The 14405-nt window shown below is 43.3% G+C and overlaps 1 protein-coding gene across 1 annotated transcript in view; it reads left to right on the top strand.

Annotated features, from left to right (window-relative positions):
• DNAH2 (dynein axonemal heavy chain 2) overlaps positions 1-14405 on the top strand; it is a 426940-nt gene that overhangs the window by 214535 nt on the left and 198000 nt on the right. Inside the window, exons 28-31 of the mRNA XM_089688974.1 lie at positions 3499-3581; positions 5534-5714; positions 9882-10020; positions 12202-12419. Of these exons, the coding sequence (XP_089545100.1) occupies positions 3499-3581; positions 5534-5714; positions 9882-10020; positions 12202-12419 (621 nt within the window). The remainder of the gene's footprint in view (positions 1-3498; positions 3582-5533; positions 5715-9881; positions 10021-12201; positions 12420-14405) is intronic.

The following is a 14405-nucleotide window of genomic DNA, read 5'->3' as shown; positions in this document are numbered from 1 at the left end:
AACATCAGTGATGTGGCACTACTCCTCTCACTGACACCAATGATGTGGCACTACTCCTCTCACTGACACCAATGATGTGGCACTATTCCTCCCACTGCAAAATTACAGTTATGAAGTAGCAATGAAAATAATTTTATGGTTGGGGATCACCACAACATGAGGAACTGTATTAAAGGGTCGCGGCATTAGGAAGGTTGAGAACCACTGCCTTAGCAGAAAGGCCACTGCTTCCACACAGAGAGCACTCAGAATCTAATTGGCTGCCATATAAAGCTGCACCAGATTCAAACTTCAGCTTGTTCAATTAAAGCTTGACAATAAAACTTGGAAGCTGATTGGTTTCTATGCAGAGCTGCACCAGATTATGTGTGCTCCAGTTTTAGTAAATCCCCCCCATTCTGTCCTAGGCCAGAATAACATATCCCTGGTCTTGCAGCCTCCTAGGACACTTACATCACATCTTCCAGGAGGCTGCAGGATAGGCACATTGAGAAGCCAGGGGGTGGGTCTGGTTCATCATTGAAGCTGCCTGCCTATACCCAGAAGAGGCAGCCAGCTGCAGAGGACCAAGATGGCAGCATGGGACCCAGTGTGTGGCATTCAAAGAGTGGATCACAGTAGGATAACACTGGATTCACTTTGCAGGTGTGTATGTTCTTTAACCACTTGCCGTCCGCCTGCTGTTTATAAATGGCAGGACGGTGGCACTCAAGGTGCGGGTTGCCGTTCATAAATGGCACCTGCCATTTCTAGCTGTGCGCGCTCCCTGGGAGCGCGCAGCACCGCGATCCGGTGCCCGCTGTGTCCTCCGGACACAGTGGAACACCGATCGTCAGACGGGACCTCTGTACGAGGTCCCGGTCATGTGATCACTGATTGGCCAATCAGTGATCACATGCAAAGTAGTTAGCAAGATGTCACTTGTGACATCATTGCTTACTATGTGTGAAATCTGTGAATGATCACAGAGATCACATGGTACAAGGCTATTCACAACAGCCTTGTACCATGTGACAAGCTGTGACCAATCACAGCTCACTCAGTAGTTCTCAATGGCTGCAAGAATGCAGACAGAGAGAAAGAGAAATGATTGCTTTTACATCCTATATGGTTGTAAAAGCAATCACTGTAAAAAAAAAAAATAAATAAATCTTCATCACCGCCCACTAGGGTGACAGTATGTTAAAAAAAAACCAAAAACAAAAAAAACCCTAAATAATAATATAAAAATGTCATAAAATTTTTTAAAAATTATAATTTTTGGTTATAAACTAGTTTGGCTTATTCTTTTTTTACTAAAAAGATAACGGAATACATCTTTGCCAAGATTTATGATGAAAGATTATTTATTTGCAAAATTTTATAAGAAAAACACTTTTTTTCAAAATTTTTGGACATTTTCATTTACATAGCAAAAAAAAATAAAAATCCCAGCGGTGAATAAATACCACCAAAATAAAGCTTTGTCAGTCTCAAAAAAATGGTAAAAAATTCATATGGGTACAGTGTTGCATGACCGCGCAATTGCCATTCAAAATGTGATAGCGCTGAAAGCTGAAAATTGCCCTGGGCAGGAAGGGGGTGAAAGTGTCCGGACTGGAAGGGGGGGAAAGTGTCCGGACTGGAAGTGGTTAAAGAGCACTACAAATAAGTAGTAAAAACATGGGGGGGAAGGAGTTGATTACCATTTTAATATCTTCTTGAGACCACTTTGTGCTTTGCTGTTATTTCTCCATACAAAATCAGTACTTGGCAAACATCTTTCAAATGAATGGCAAAGATGAGGAACGCATAGTAAACAGGTCTCAAATGCTCATGTGCACTGACCCTACAGCAGTAATTTAGTAAACATAAAAAACTATGTAAATAAGTAACATAAAAACTGTTGACCGGCCATGTGATGGAACTGACTTTCAGCCGAAGCCTGTACACCAAAGAAAAGCAAGCCACTGTTTAGAGAACCTACAACCCGTATTGTCACTAGACATTGTTCATGTGAACAGAGCAGTAGAGAAAAAAGCAAGTGTTCTAATATTTGGAAGTTATAAAATGTTTGATGCAAGGTTCTGTTCTATAGGTCCATCTTAAAGGAAAAGATACACTCACCAGCCACTTTATTACTTACACCTGTTCAATTGCTAATCAGCCAGTCACATGGCAGCAACTCAATGTATTTAGGCATCTAGATGTGGCGAAGCTGACTTATCATTATTATTATACAGTATTTATAAAGCGCCAATGGTTCGCTCAGCGCTGTACATTACAAAGGGGGACAGAACATGTGACAGAACAATACCAATACAATGCAATACATGAGGGGATTGAGGGCCCTGCTCTTTGGAGCTTACAATCAAGGAGGGAGGGGATGGTGGCACAGGAGGAGATAGCTGTGGGGGATGGAGTGGTAGGAAGAGTGGAGGAGGTCGGCAAGTTAGCAGGGGGTGGGGTAGGCTTCCCTGAAGAGATGGGTTTTCAGGGTGCGCCTAAAGGAGAGGAGAGTAGGTGATAATCTGATGGGTTGGGGCAGGGAGTTCCAGAGGATGGGTGACACCCTGGAGAAGTCCTGGAGGCGGGCATGGGAGGAGGAGACCAGGGAACTAGAGAGAAGGAGGTCTTGTGAGGAGCGGAGTGTGCGTGTTGGGCGGTACTTGGATATTAGGTCAGTGATGTAGTTCGGGGCAGTATGGTGGACGGCTTTGTACGTCAGTGTTAGGATTTTGAATTTGATCCGTTGCGCAATCGAAAGCCAGTGGAGGGATTGGCAGAGGGGGGTGGCGGAGACGGAGCGGTTGGAAAGGTGAATGAGTCTGGCAGCCGTACTCAGGATCGACTGAAGTGGAGATAGCCAGCGGCGAGGCAGGCCAGTGAGGAGGGAGTTGCAGTAGTCGAGTCGTGATATGATGAGGGAGTGGATGAGCTGTTTAGTGGTTTCTGGGGTTAGGACCTGCTGAAGTTTAAACCGAGCATCAGAATGGGGAAGAAAGGGGATTTAAATGACTTTGGACATGGCATGGTTGTTGGTGCCATATGGGCTGGCACCAAAAAACTGCTGATCTACTGGATTTTCCATTCATTCCAACCATCTCTAGGGTTTACAGAGAATGGTCCGAAAAAGAGAAAATATCCAGTGAGTGTCAGTTGTGTGGATGAAAATGCCTTGTTGATGTCAGAGGTCAGAGGAGAATGGGCAGAGTGGTTCAAGATGATAGAAAGGCAACAGTCAATTTTTTGGTCAATATAGATCAAAATCTCTGAGGAATGTTTCCAACACCTTGTTGGATCTATTCCACGAAGAATTAAGGCAGTTCTGACTGCAAAAGGGGGTCCAACTCGGTACTTGCAAGGTGTAACTAATAAAGTGGCCGGTGAGTGTATGTGATAAATACAATTTACATCTTTGATTATTTTATAGCCCTGGCCTAAAATGTCATATTTTGTAAATCAGGGTAAATCATAGGCAATTTCACTTTGACAAAATGTTCTTGTTTTTGTACCAAGGCCCTGGAAAACATCACAAGAACCTGGGAGGAGACCAAGCTGGACATTGTCACGTACAAAGACAAGGGCCACTATCGGCTGAGGTGAGTGACACAAAAAATTGAAATTGTGTTTTGCCCATAATACAGGAAAAATAGTCAAGAGTCCATAAAATGTGATCCAAGCCAATAGAACAGGAAGAAATATCCTCTACTGAGACACATACAGCAATTAAGGCGTGGAAAAAGTTCTAACATTTCATCACGCTACCCAAAACTACAAAAATGCTTTTTGTCTGGAGTTAGGTTTTAGGATAAGATAATAAAAAATACTTTATTTATAAAGTCAAAGTTATGAAGGTCTGTTTTATTTTACGTATTTTCAATTATTAGATTTTCAGTGATAGCACCAGCCACAACTTTTCATTGAGCTGTTATACCTATCATATGCAGGGGCGGACTGACAACTCATGGGGCCCCCGGGCAATAGGGGATCATGGGGCCCCTGTGTCCTTAAAAAAGCCCAAACTTAAAAAAGCCTATGAAAAAGGTACCAGGGGCATCTCATGGGGCCCACTAATGACCCCGGGCCCTCGGGCAGTGCCCGAGTTTCCAAATGGTCAGTCCGCCCCTGATCATATGCTTACTAATTTTGGAAGGCTTCCAAGTGTCAATTGACTAAATCATCCAATGGAATTTAATAGATAATTCTTCTTGGGTGGCACTGCAGTAGTTCCAACCAATATCCACCAAAGTTTCAGGTGTTTAGTCACTTGACACTGTAAACCAAATAAAATGTAGCAGATTGGTGTGGTTGAAAGCCAACTGAAAGGTCCAAAACGTCTTAGAATATTGCCAAGTGTATAGCCAGTGCTAGGTCTTGTTAGTGTCCGGAAGACCAGATCATGACATGCCTTTGTCATGCATTTCAACATCTTTATGTAACTATAAAAAGTGGGAATCATTGAGCGCTCAAATGAAGCTGCTAATGCACTAAAAGGTAACCAAATAAAAACCTCAATCAACATGTCAAATCAAAGTGCAGCGCTAAAATAAAATTAAACTAATGTCCGTAAATAAGAATATGTATGAATAAAATAAATTGTTCATAAAGTGACAGTCCGTGCTAAGGTGTCAATCACAATTGTGAGAGGTTTCAATATTCAGTGATGTGCTCAAAGATGTGGTAAGAATACGCACTCACCGGATGCGTATTGTAAATACGTATGTAAAATATGTAATCAAAGGTCCCCTTTAAGGATAGATGAGGTAAGCCAGGTATGGAATATCCTCCCTCTGGATGGTATACAGCACAGCAGGTAATTCCTGGGTGATAAAGGAATTCATCCTGCCAGAGGTCCCCTTTAAGGATGAATGGGTGTTTGCAGCGTGGGATGGAAACTCCCTACTCTGGATCCTGTGGTGAACTTCAGCTATCTCCGGGGTTAAGGCTCTGTAAATCAATAGCTCAGCAGGGAGCTGGGCTGGAGCTGTTGGAAAAATAACTTTTATGTGCTTAAAGGCCAGATCTTTCTTCAAGACTTCCCGTATCCATGATCTGAGTCCTTGACCAGAATCACCTGATTCGTGCAGGAAGATGACAGGAATCTGGCAGGATGAATTCCTTTATCACCCAGGAATTACCTGATGTGCTGTATACCATCCAGAGGGAGGATATTCCATACCTGGCTTACCTCATCTATCCTTAAAGGGGACCTCTGATTACATATTTTACATGCGTATTTACAATACGCATCTGGTGAGTGCGTATTCTTACCACATCTTTTAGCAGATCACTGAATATTGAAACCTCTCACAATTGTGATTGACACCTTAGCACGGACTGTCACTTTATGAACAATTTATTTTATTCATACAGAGTCTTATTTACGGTCATTAGTTTAATTTTACTTTAGAGCTGCACTTTGATTTTATATCTTTATGTAACTGTTTTATGAACGACATACTTATTGGACACAGCAAGAGCTGGCACTGTGGCACACAAGTGACTAACATTCACAAAATAACTACCTAAGGAGTACATTTTCTTCTAACAGAGGAACAGATGAAGTATTCCAGGCTCTAGAAGACAACCAAGTCAGCATCTCCACCATGAAGGCATCACCGTTTGTGAAAGCTTTTGAGCAGGAAGTGGACCGATGGGAGCGCTGTCTGTCCCATATCCTGGAGGTTATCGAAATGATCCTCACTGTGCAGAGACAGTGGCTGTACCTTGAGGTGAGATTCACTTAAAGGGGAACTGTTATGGCTTTTGGTCAATTTTAATTTATTTTTTGCCATTTGACATGCTTATAAACTGAGGTTTTATGTCTTTTTTATTCTTATTTGTTTTAAAAATAATCATTTCCTGTGACCTTTTCCTTTGACAGTCCAGACAAAGTAAAAGGGTCCGTTATCTCCCCCCTCTTCATCAGAATATGCTCACCTTTCCTCACTCTTCAGTCTTTTGTAAGCTCCATATTGATTTGGCCTTTACTGGCCCCATGTGACGGTGAAGGGTCAATCACTAGGCATCAGAGCTGTCACATGAGAGGAATAGCAAGTTACATGCTCATGAATACACTATATTGCCAAAAGTATTAGGACGCCTGCCTTAACACACACATGAACTTTAATGGCCCCCCAGTCTTAGTCCGTTGGGTTCAGTATTGAGTTGGCCTGCCCTTTGCAGCTATAACAGTTTCAACTCTTCTGGGAAGGCCGTCTACAAGGTTTAGGAGGGTGTCTATGGGAATGTTTGACCATTCTTCCAGAAGCGCATTTGTGAGGTTAGGCATTGATGTCGGACGAGAAGGCCTAGGTTGCAGTCTCTGCTCTAATTCATCCCAAAGGTGTTCTATCGGGTTGAGGTCAGGACTCTGTGCAGGCCAGTCAAGTTCCTCCACCCCAAACTGGCTCATCCATGTCTTTATGGACCTTGCTTTGTGCACTGGTGCGCAGTCATGTTGGAACAGGAAGAGGCCATCCCCAAACTCTTCCACAAAGTTGGGAGCATGAAATTGTGCAAAATGTTTTGGTATGCTGATGCATTAAGAGTTCCCTTCACTGGAACAACGGGGCCAACCCAATCCCTGAAAAACAACCCCACACCATAATCCCCCCTCCACCAAACTTTACACTTGGCACAATGCAGTCAGGCAAGTGCTGTTCTCCTGGGAGCTGCCAAACCCAGACATGTCCATCGGATTGCCATTCATCACTCCAGAGAACACATCTCCACTGCTCTAGAGTATAATGGCGGCGGGCTTTACACCACTGAATGCAATGCTTTGCATTGCACTTGAGGATGTACTGTAAGGCTTGGATGCAGCTGCTCGGCCATGGAAACCCATTCCATGAAGCTCTTCATGCACTGTTGTGCTAATCTGAAGGCCACTCGAAGTTTGGAGGTCTTTAGCTATTGACTCTGCAGACGGTTGGTGACTTCTGCGCACTGTGTGCTTCAGGATGTGCTGACCCGGCTCTGTCATTTTACATGGCCTACCACTTGGTGGCTGAGTTGCTGTTGTTCCCAGTTGCTTCCACTTTGTTATAATCCCACTAACAGTTGAGCGTGGAATATTTAGTAGCCAGGAAATGTCACGGATGGACTTATTGCACAGGTGGCAACCTATCACGGTACGACGCTTGGAGTCACTGAGCTCCTGAGAGCGACCCATTCTTTCACAAATGTTTGTAGAAGCAGTCTGCATGCCTAGGGGCTTGATTGTATACACCTGTGACCATGGAGGTAATTGGAACACCTGAATCCAATTATTTAGAGGGGTGTCCCAATACGTTTGGTAATACAGTGTACCTGGGAGTGCACAGCATTTTACTGGCAGCCAAAACGAGTGGTAGCATAAAACGGTGAGCATGTGCAACTGGGAAGCTTGAGTTGTTCTACATGGACAAAGGTAAGGATTATTAGAAGGGCCTGGGCAGACGAGCTTTGGACTTTTGTCAACTTTTGTCAGTTTGAGATTTGAAGATCATTTGAAATAATTCAGAATTCTTTGCATTTGAACCACAGTTGGTAACTGAGTAGGTTATATGAGTCCGTGTCCATAACTTGTGTCACTAAATTCAGCAAATATTCATAGTTGAAGAAAGTCAGTCTAGTACACATTAGGCACCAATGACTCCGGTAAGGCATTTCTCAACAAAATAATGTTACACCCTGATTAGAGGACCCAGAGTTTAAAATTCACATTCAAAAGTTTAAAGAGTACACCAGAGCAAAGATCTAAGAGTCAAAATGACTTTAATATTGGTGTTAGTTCATAACATAAGCCAGCGTTTCAAGGGTCTAAAACACTTCCCCTTCACCAGGGCTTGTATATTGAAAGTAGAAGAGAACAATTGCAAGGAGTATTTATTTTGGTGTAATCATTGAAATGTTCCAGGCCTGATTACACAGCAAAGAACCAATTGGATCGATTCAAATATATTTAGCAAAAAGGAATCTTGTAAATGTTTTGAGTATACCTTTGAGTAGATACGCACCAAATATTTAGTTTGCTTTCGAGATACATGACGTGATGTCCTACTTTTGAGTTCCCTCTGAGCTTCTTCTGTTTTGAAGCGTCCCATAAAAGACGACTGTTAATACCTCTCCATCAGATGGGGGGCCCGTGCTTCTCTGTCTGTCTAAGCTACAGTCTCCCACATTTGTATGCCTGGTCCCATGCTGTGGCTTTGATTCTTCCCACCAGCCCATACTTTACCACTGTGTTCTGTGGTGATGTGGGGGTGGGGGGGTGGCACTACAGTGCTTGATGAGGGGCCATGTTTTTTGACACATTGGGAAGCAGAAGATTCTGCCTGGAGCTTTTGGAGACAGTGGGAACTCACCACCCACCAGAGTGGTCAATATCAAGAGTCTTCTTCTTTAGGCACTGTTAGTTCAGGGTGTCAGGGACCCATCCCCAATTGGGGCATCACCAAAGTGCCGTTCATTCACAGCAAAATGAATCAGTACAGTCCACATTAAACATATAGCTGTCCCCTGATGTGCTTCTCTTTTGCTATATGATGTCCTCAGACTTTCTTATTGAAGGATGCCCAGCATCACTCTAGCTGGAAGACTGAGGAAATACCATGAGTTCAGGATATTAGGGCCCACCCCCAAGGGGGCATCACCACAGTTCCCTTCATTTACAGTAAGATGAATCAGTACAGTCCAAATTCAACATATAGCTGTCCCCTGATGTACTTCTTTTGCTATAAGATGTCCTCAGACTTTCTTGTTGAAGGATACCCAGCATCACTCTAGCTGGAAGACTGAGGAAATACCATGAGTGCAGGATATTAGGGCCCACCCCCAAGGGGGCATCACCACAGTTCCCTTCATTTACAGTAAGATGAATTAGTACAGTCCAAATTCAACATATAGCTGTCCCCTGATGTACTTCTGTTTTGCTACAAGATGTCCTCAGACTTTCCTGTTGAAGTATGCCCAGCATCACTGTAGCTGGAAGACTGAGGAAATGCCATATTTTCAGGGTGTCAAAGGCCCACCCCCGAGGGGACATCATCACTGTTTCCTTCATTCACAATATCATGATTCAGAGAGCAGCGCTGACATTATTACATCAGTGCTGTTGTCTGCAGGAGAAAGTCAAAAGGAAAAAAAAATCCTGCTGGTCATGTGAGCAGTTTGTAGACTTCAGAAAAAGTTACGTATAAAAGACTCCAAAGACATGCTGGTAGGTTAATTGGCTCCTGTCTAAATTGTCCCTAGTATGTGTATGTATGAATGTAAGTTAGGGACCTTAGATTGTACACCCCTTGAGGGTTAGGGACCTTAGATTGTACTCCCCTTGAGGGTTAGGGACTGATGTGAATGTACAATATATATGTAAAGTGCTGTGTAAATTGATGGCGCTATATAAGTACCTGAAATAAATAAAGTATAAAAAAAAAGCAAAATATACAGAGGGCATTCTTCTAGGGGGGGAGCAGGCAACACTGGGACGGGGGGTGGTGGTGATGCTGAGCCTGCAGTTGAGTTTTAACTTCTCAGCAATTACCAAAACTTGAAATTTAACCTCTGGGCAGACTGTCCCCAGTCTCAATTTTGTAATTTTGTTGTTTATTTTTTGTTTTGAGTCCTTACTTTTATTTAAGTCTTTTTATTTAATATTTTTATTATTATTATTTGTTAAATGATTGTTATTGATTGTATTTTATTTATTTGCTTACTTTTATTTAAATATTTTAATTTAGTGTTAATCTTGTAGTATTTTTTATTAAAATGATTTTATTATTTTTATTTACTAACTTTTATTGTATATGTTGTTAGGATCTGGCATTTAGATGTGACAAATTGGTTACACATACTATTTGGGTTAATAAACATAGTTCTGTTAAGTTCCATCCTCAACTGTGTCTTTGTCCATACAGAACATCTTCATGGGAGAGGACATACGGAAGCAACTGCCCCAAGAATCAGCAGAGTTTGACCAAGTGAATATCAGCTGGAAAAACATCATGGACAGACTGAACAAGGACAACAATGCTCTGCGTGGGACCCACTTTCCAGGTGTGTTGGGTGCTACCGCTAGGGCCGCCATTTGAGGAATCGTTTGTATCTCCTTTAAAGCTGAACTCCAGGCAAACCTAAACTACACAAATTAATACATCCTCCCTAGCAGTGACCCCGAATATTACTCAGGTTTGAAATTCTATGTGAAAATGGTCAATCGGGGCAGCACAGTGGCTAAATGGTTAGCACTTCCTCCTGGCAGTACTAGGGTTGTTGGTTCGAATCCCAGCCACGGCACCTCCTGCCTGGAGTTTTCATGTTCTCCCTGTGCCTGCGTGGGTTTCCTCCGGGTACTCCGGTTTCCTCCCACACTCCAAAGACATGCTGGTAGGTTAATTGGATCCTGTCTAAATTGGCCCTAGTATGTGTATGTATGAATGTGAGTTAGGGACCTTAGATTGTACGCCCCTTGAGGGTTAGGGACTGATGTGAATGTACAATATATTTGTAAAGTGCTACGTAAATTGATGGGTTTCCTCCTTTCTGATGCTTTGCCAGGCTCTAACTGCAGCTGTCTTCAGTTGTTCTTTGTGAGTCTTTCTGCCTTTAGTTTTGCCTTCAGCGAGTGAAATACACGCTCATTTGGGTTGAGATTAGGTGATTGACTCAGCCATTGCAGAATATTCCACTTCTTTTCCTTCAAAAGCTCCTGGGTTGTTTTTGCAGTGTGTTTTGGATCATTGTCCATCTGTACTGTGAAGCGCCGTCCAATCAACTTTGCTGCATTTGGCTGACTCTGGGCTGACAGTATATCTGTAAACACTGCAGAATTCATCCGGCTGCTTCTGTCACATCATAAACAAACACCAATGACCCAGTCATGCATGCCCATGCCATCACACTGCCTCCACCATGTTTTACAGATGACATTGTGTGCTTTGGATCATGAGCTGTTCCAAGCCTTCTCCACACTTTTTTTCTTCCCGTCATTCTGGTGCAGATTAATTTTAGTTTCATCCATCCAAAGAATGCTTTTCCAGAACTGGTCCGGCTTTTTAGATGTTTTATTGGCAAAATTTAATCTGGCTTTTCTATTCTTCAGGCTTATGAATGGTTTGCACCTTGTGGTGAACCTTCTGTATTTGCTCTCGTGAAGTCTTCTCTTGATTTGTAGACTTTGACAATGATACGCCCACCTACTGGAGAGTGTTCTTCACTTGTCTGAATGTTGTGAATGGGTTTTTCTTTACCATAGAGAGGATCCTGCAATCATCCACCACTGTTGTCTTCCATGGATGTCCATGCCTTTTTTATGTTGCTGAGTTCACCAGTGCATTCTTCTTTCCTGAAAATGTACCAAACTGATGATTTGACCACTCCTAATGTTGCTGCGATCTCTCTGATGGATTTGTTTTGTTTTTGAAGCCTTACAATGGCTTGATTCACTTGCATGGACATCTCCTTTGAACGCATGATGTAGGTTCACAGCTATAGATTCCAAATGTAAATACTGCACTTAGAATCAACTCCAGACCTTTTACCTGCTTAATTGATGAAGAAATAACAAAGGAGTAGCCCACACCTGGCCATGAAACAGCTTTTGATTCAATTGTCCAATTACTGTTGGTCCCTTGAAAAAGGGGGGTGGCTACTCTTAAGAGCTGTAATTCCTAAACCCTTCTTCCAATTTAAATGTGCATACCCTCAAATTAAACCTGAGAGAGCGCACTGTCCGCCCATATCCATTATAGAACTATAGCTTGAATATGTTTTGGTAAATACCTGAAAAAGCTCAAATTGTGCCTGTGCCCAAATATATATGGACCTAACTGTATATGTGTTTCATCTGTGTATTTAGCTCTTGGTCTGAAGTTCAGCTTTAAAATGAAAATTCACCTATACACTTTTTTTTTGTATTTGTACATCTTATGTTTATTCCCAGCAAATAATAAATTGAATACATCACAACATAGCCTAACATACTTCTGAGTACACAAAAAAAAAAGAAGAGAAAAGGGCAAAGCGAGTACAGGAGAAACTGATGCATCATTCCCATCACTTAATGACATGACGAAAGGACCCTCCAAAGTGAATCTGTCATGGTTCCACAGAAAAATAAATTGCATTATGGAAACTTTTAGACTCTTAGACAAAATCATATTTCTTATTGACGTTAAATGATAAACAAAATTGTGCAGGGATTTTATATATATAAAACCGTTTTCTTTGGATTTTCAGGCCTCCTGGAGAAGCTGGGGGAGATGAATGCGGTTCTGGAAGGTATACAGAAGTCTCTGGATCTGTACTTGGAGACAAAGCGTCAAATCTTCCCCCGATTCTACTTCCTGTCCAATGACGACCTGCTGGAGATCCTTGGACAGTCCCGGAACCCAGAGGCTGTCCAACCACATCTCAAGAAATGCTTTGACAATATCAAATCACTCAAGATCCAGAAGGTAATAGTCCAGTATATGATGAGCAAATGTATCTCTCCACCCCTCACCTCACCCCCTCAGTCTCCGCCTGAATCACAAACCTACTGAACGACATATCAGACTGGATATCGCTCCACTTCCTTAAACTGAACCTCTCCTCGTCTTCCCCCCAGCCCGCACACCACCCCCCACTGACTTCTCCATCACGTCCAACAATGCCACCATCAGGCCCGCCCCACAAGCCAGAGTACTTGGAGTCATACTTGATTCCAATCTATCCTTCCAGCCCCAAGTCCAATCACTTACAAACTCATGCAGACTCCACCTCCGCAGCATTGCCATGCGTTCCTAACCCCGGAAACCGCTAAGCAGCTCATCCACTCCCTCATATCACGACTCGATTACTGCAACTCCCTCCTCACTGGCCTGCCTCGCCACAGGCTATCCCCACTTCAGTCGATCCTGAATACAGCAGCCAGATTCATCCACCTAACCAACCACTCCGTTTCCGCCACCCCCCTCTGCCAATCCCTTCACTGGCTTCCGATTGCCCAGCGGATCAAATTCAAAATCCTAACACTGACGAACAAAGCTGTCCATCATACTGCCCCAAACTACATGACCGACCTAATATCTAAATACCCCCCAACACGCACTCTCCGCTCCTCACAAGACCTCCTTCTCTCTAGTTTCCTGGTCTCCTCCTCCCATGCCCGCCTCCAGGACTTCTCCAGGGTGTCACCCATCCTCTGGAACTCCCTGCCCCAACCCATCAGATTATCACCTACTCTTCTCTCCTTTAGGCGCACCCTGAAAACCCATCTCTTCAGGGAAGCCTACCCCACCCCCTGCTAATTGCTGACCTCCTCCACTCTTCCTACCACTCCATCCCCCACAGCCATTTCCTCCTGTGCCACCATCCCCCCCTCCTAGATTGTAAGCTCGAAAGAGCAGGGCCCTCGAACCCCTCATGTATCACATTGTATTGTTATCGTACTGTCGCATGTTCTGTCCCCCTTTGTAATGTACAGCGCTGAGCGAACTGTGGGCACTTTATAAATACTGTATTATAATAATAATAATAATGAGCTGTAAAAAGCACCTGTACTGTAGTCATAACCATAATGGTGTAAGGAGGACAGTAGGGGGACGGTAGATGCTGTACTTTATCATTCCAACAACGAAGGCTTTGGGTGTCAACTTAAAGGTTAGTCCACTTTTTTTGCAAAAATTTGTAAATTCTCAATAGTAAAATTATCAATATGCCTTTCCACAGACAAGCAATGGCAAGAGGAATGCAATGACTGCTACCCTTCCCCTTTGCATTCCTCTTGCTGCTGCTTGTCTGTTGAAAGTGCTCAGAGCCAAGATTAGCTGCCATTATAAAGCAGCCATGTCCTTCCTAGCTGTTGTAGGCTCAGCTGTGGCAGAAGGAGAGAGGGGTAGGGTGGATCTCATAACCAAGCTTAGGAATCACTTGACTACATTAGACAAAGTACTTTGTGTAGGCAGTGCGGCGCGATCCCAGCACAAAGACAGGTATGCAAATATGTGGCCCCACGGAAAAAAGCCCAGTTCTGTGAGGCCGCATATTTGTGTTACGTCGGTGTGAAGTGGTTAAAGAAATTCTTTAACTATTTTTACTGTTCTGTCTCCTATGGGACAAATCCCATATGAGACAGAACAGTAAAAATAGTTATAGAATTTATCTAACCCCCTCACGCCAACGTAACACAAATATGTGGCCTCACAGAACTGGGCTTTTTTTTTTTCCGTGGGGCCACATATTTGCATACCTGTCTTTGTGCTAGGAGCGCACTGCACAACGTGCTCCCAGCACAAAGATCGGGGTGTCACTGAGAGCCCAGGGTCCCGTTATAACGAACGGGACAAGGGAATCCCATTTTGGGTCACATGATCGCTGTGACAGTCTCTGATTGGCTAACATAGTGATCAATCACCGTGAAGCCCGCCCCCCTTGGTTTTTTTCTCTCTTAATGGAGGAGA

The sequence above is a fragment of the Staurois parvus genome, unplaced genomic scaffold, assembly GCF_062004578.1.
Source record: "Staurois parvus isolate SC_StPar_1 unplaced genomic scaffold, SC_StPar_1.0 ptg000463l, whole genome shotgun sequence".
NCBI classification, from domain to species: Eukaryota; Metazoa; Chordata; class Amphibia; order Anura; family Ranidae; genus Staurois; species Staurois parvus.
This window is presented reverse-complemented; position numbering and strand designations above follow the sequence as displayed.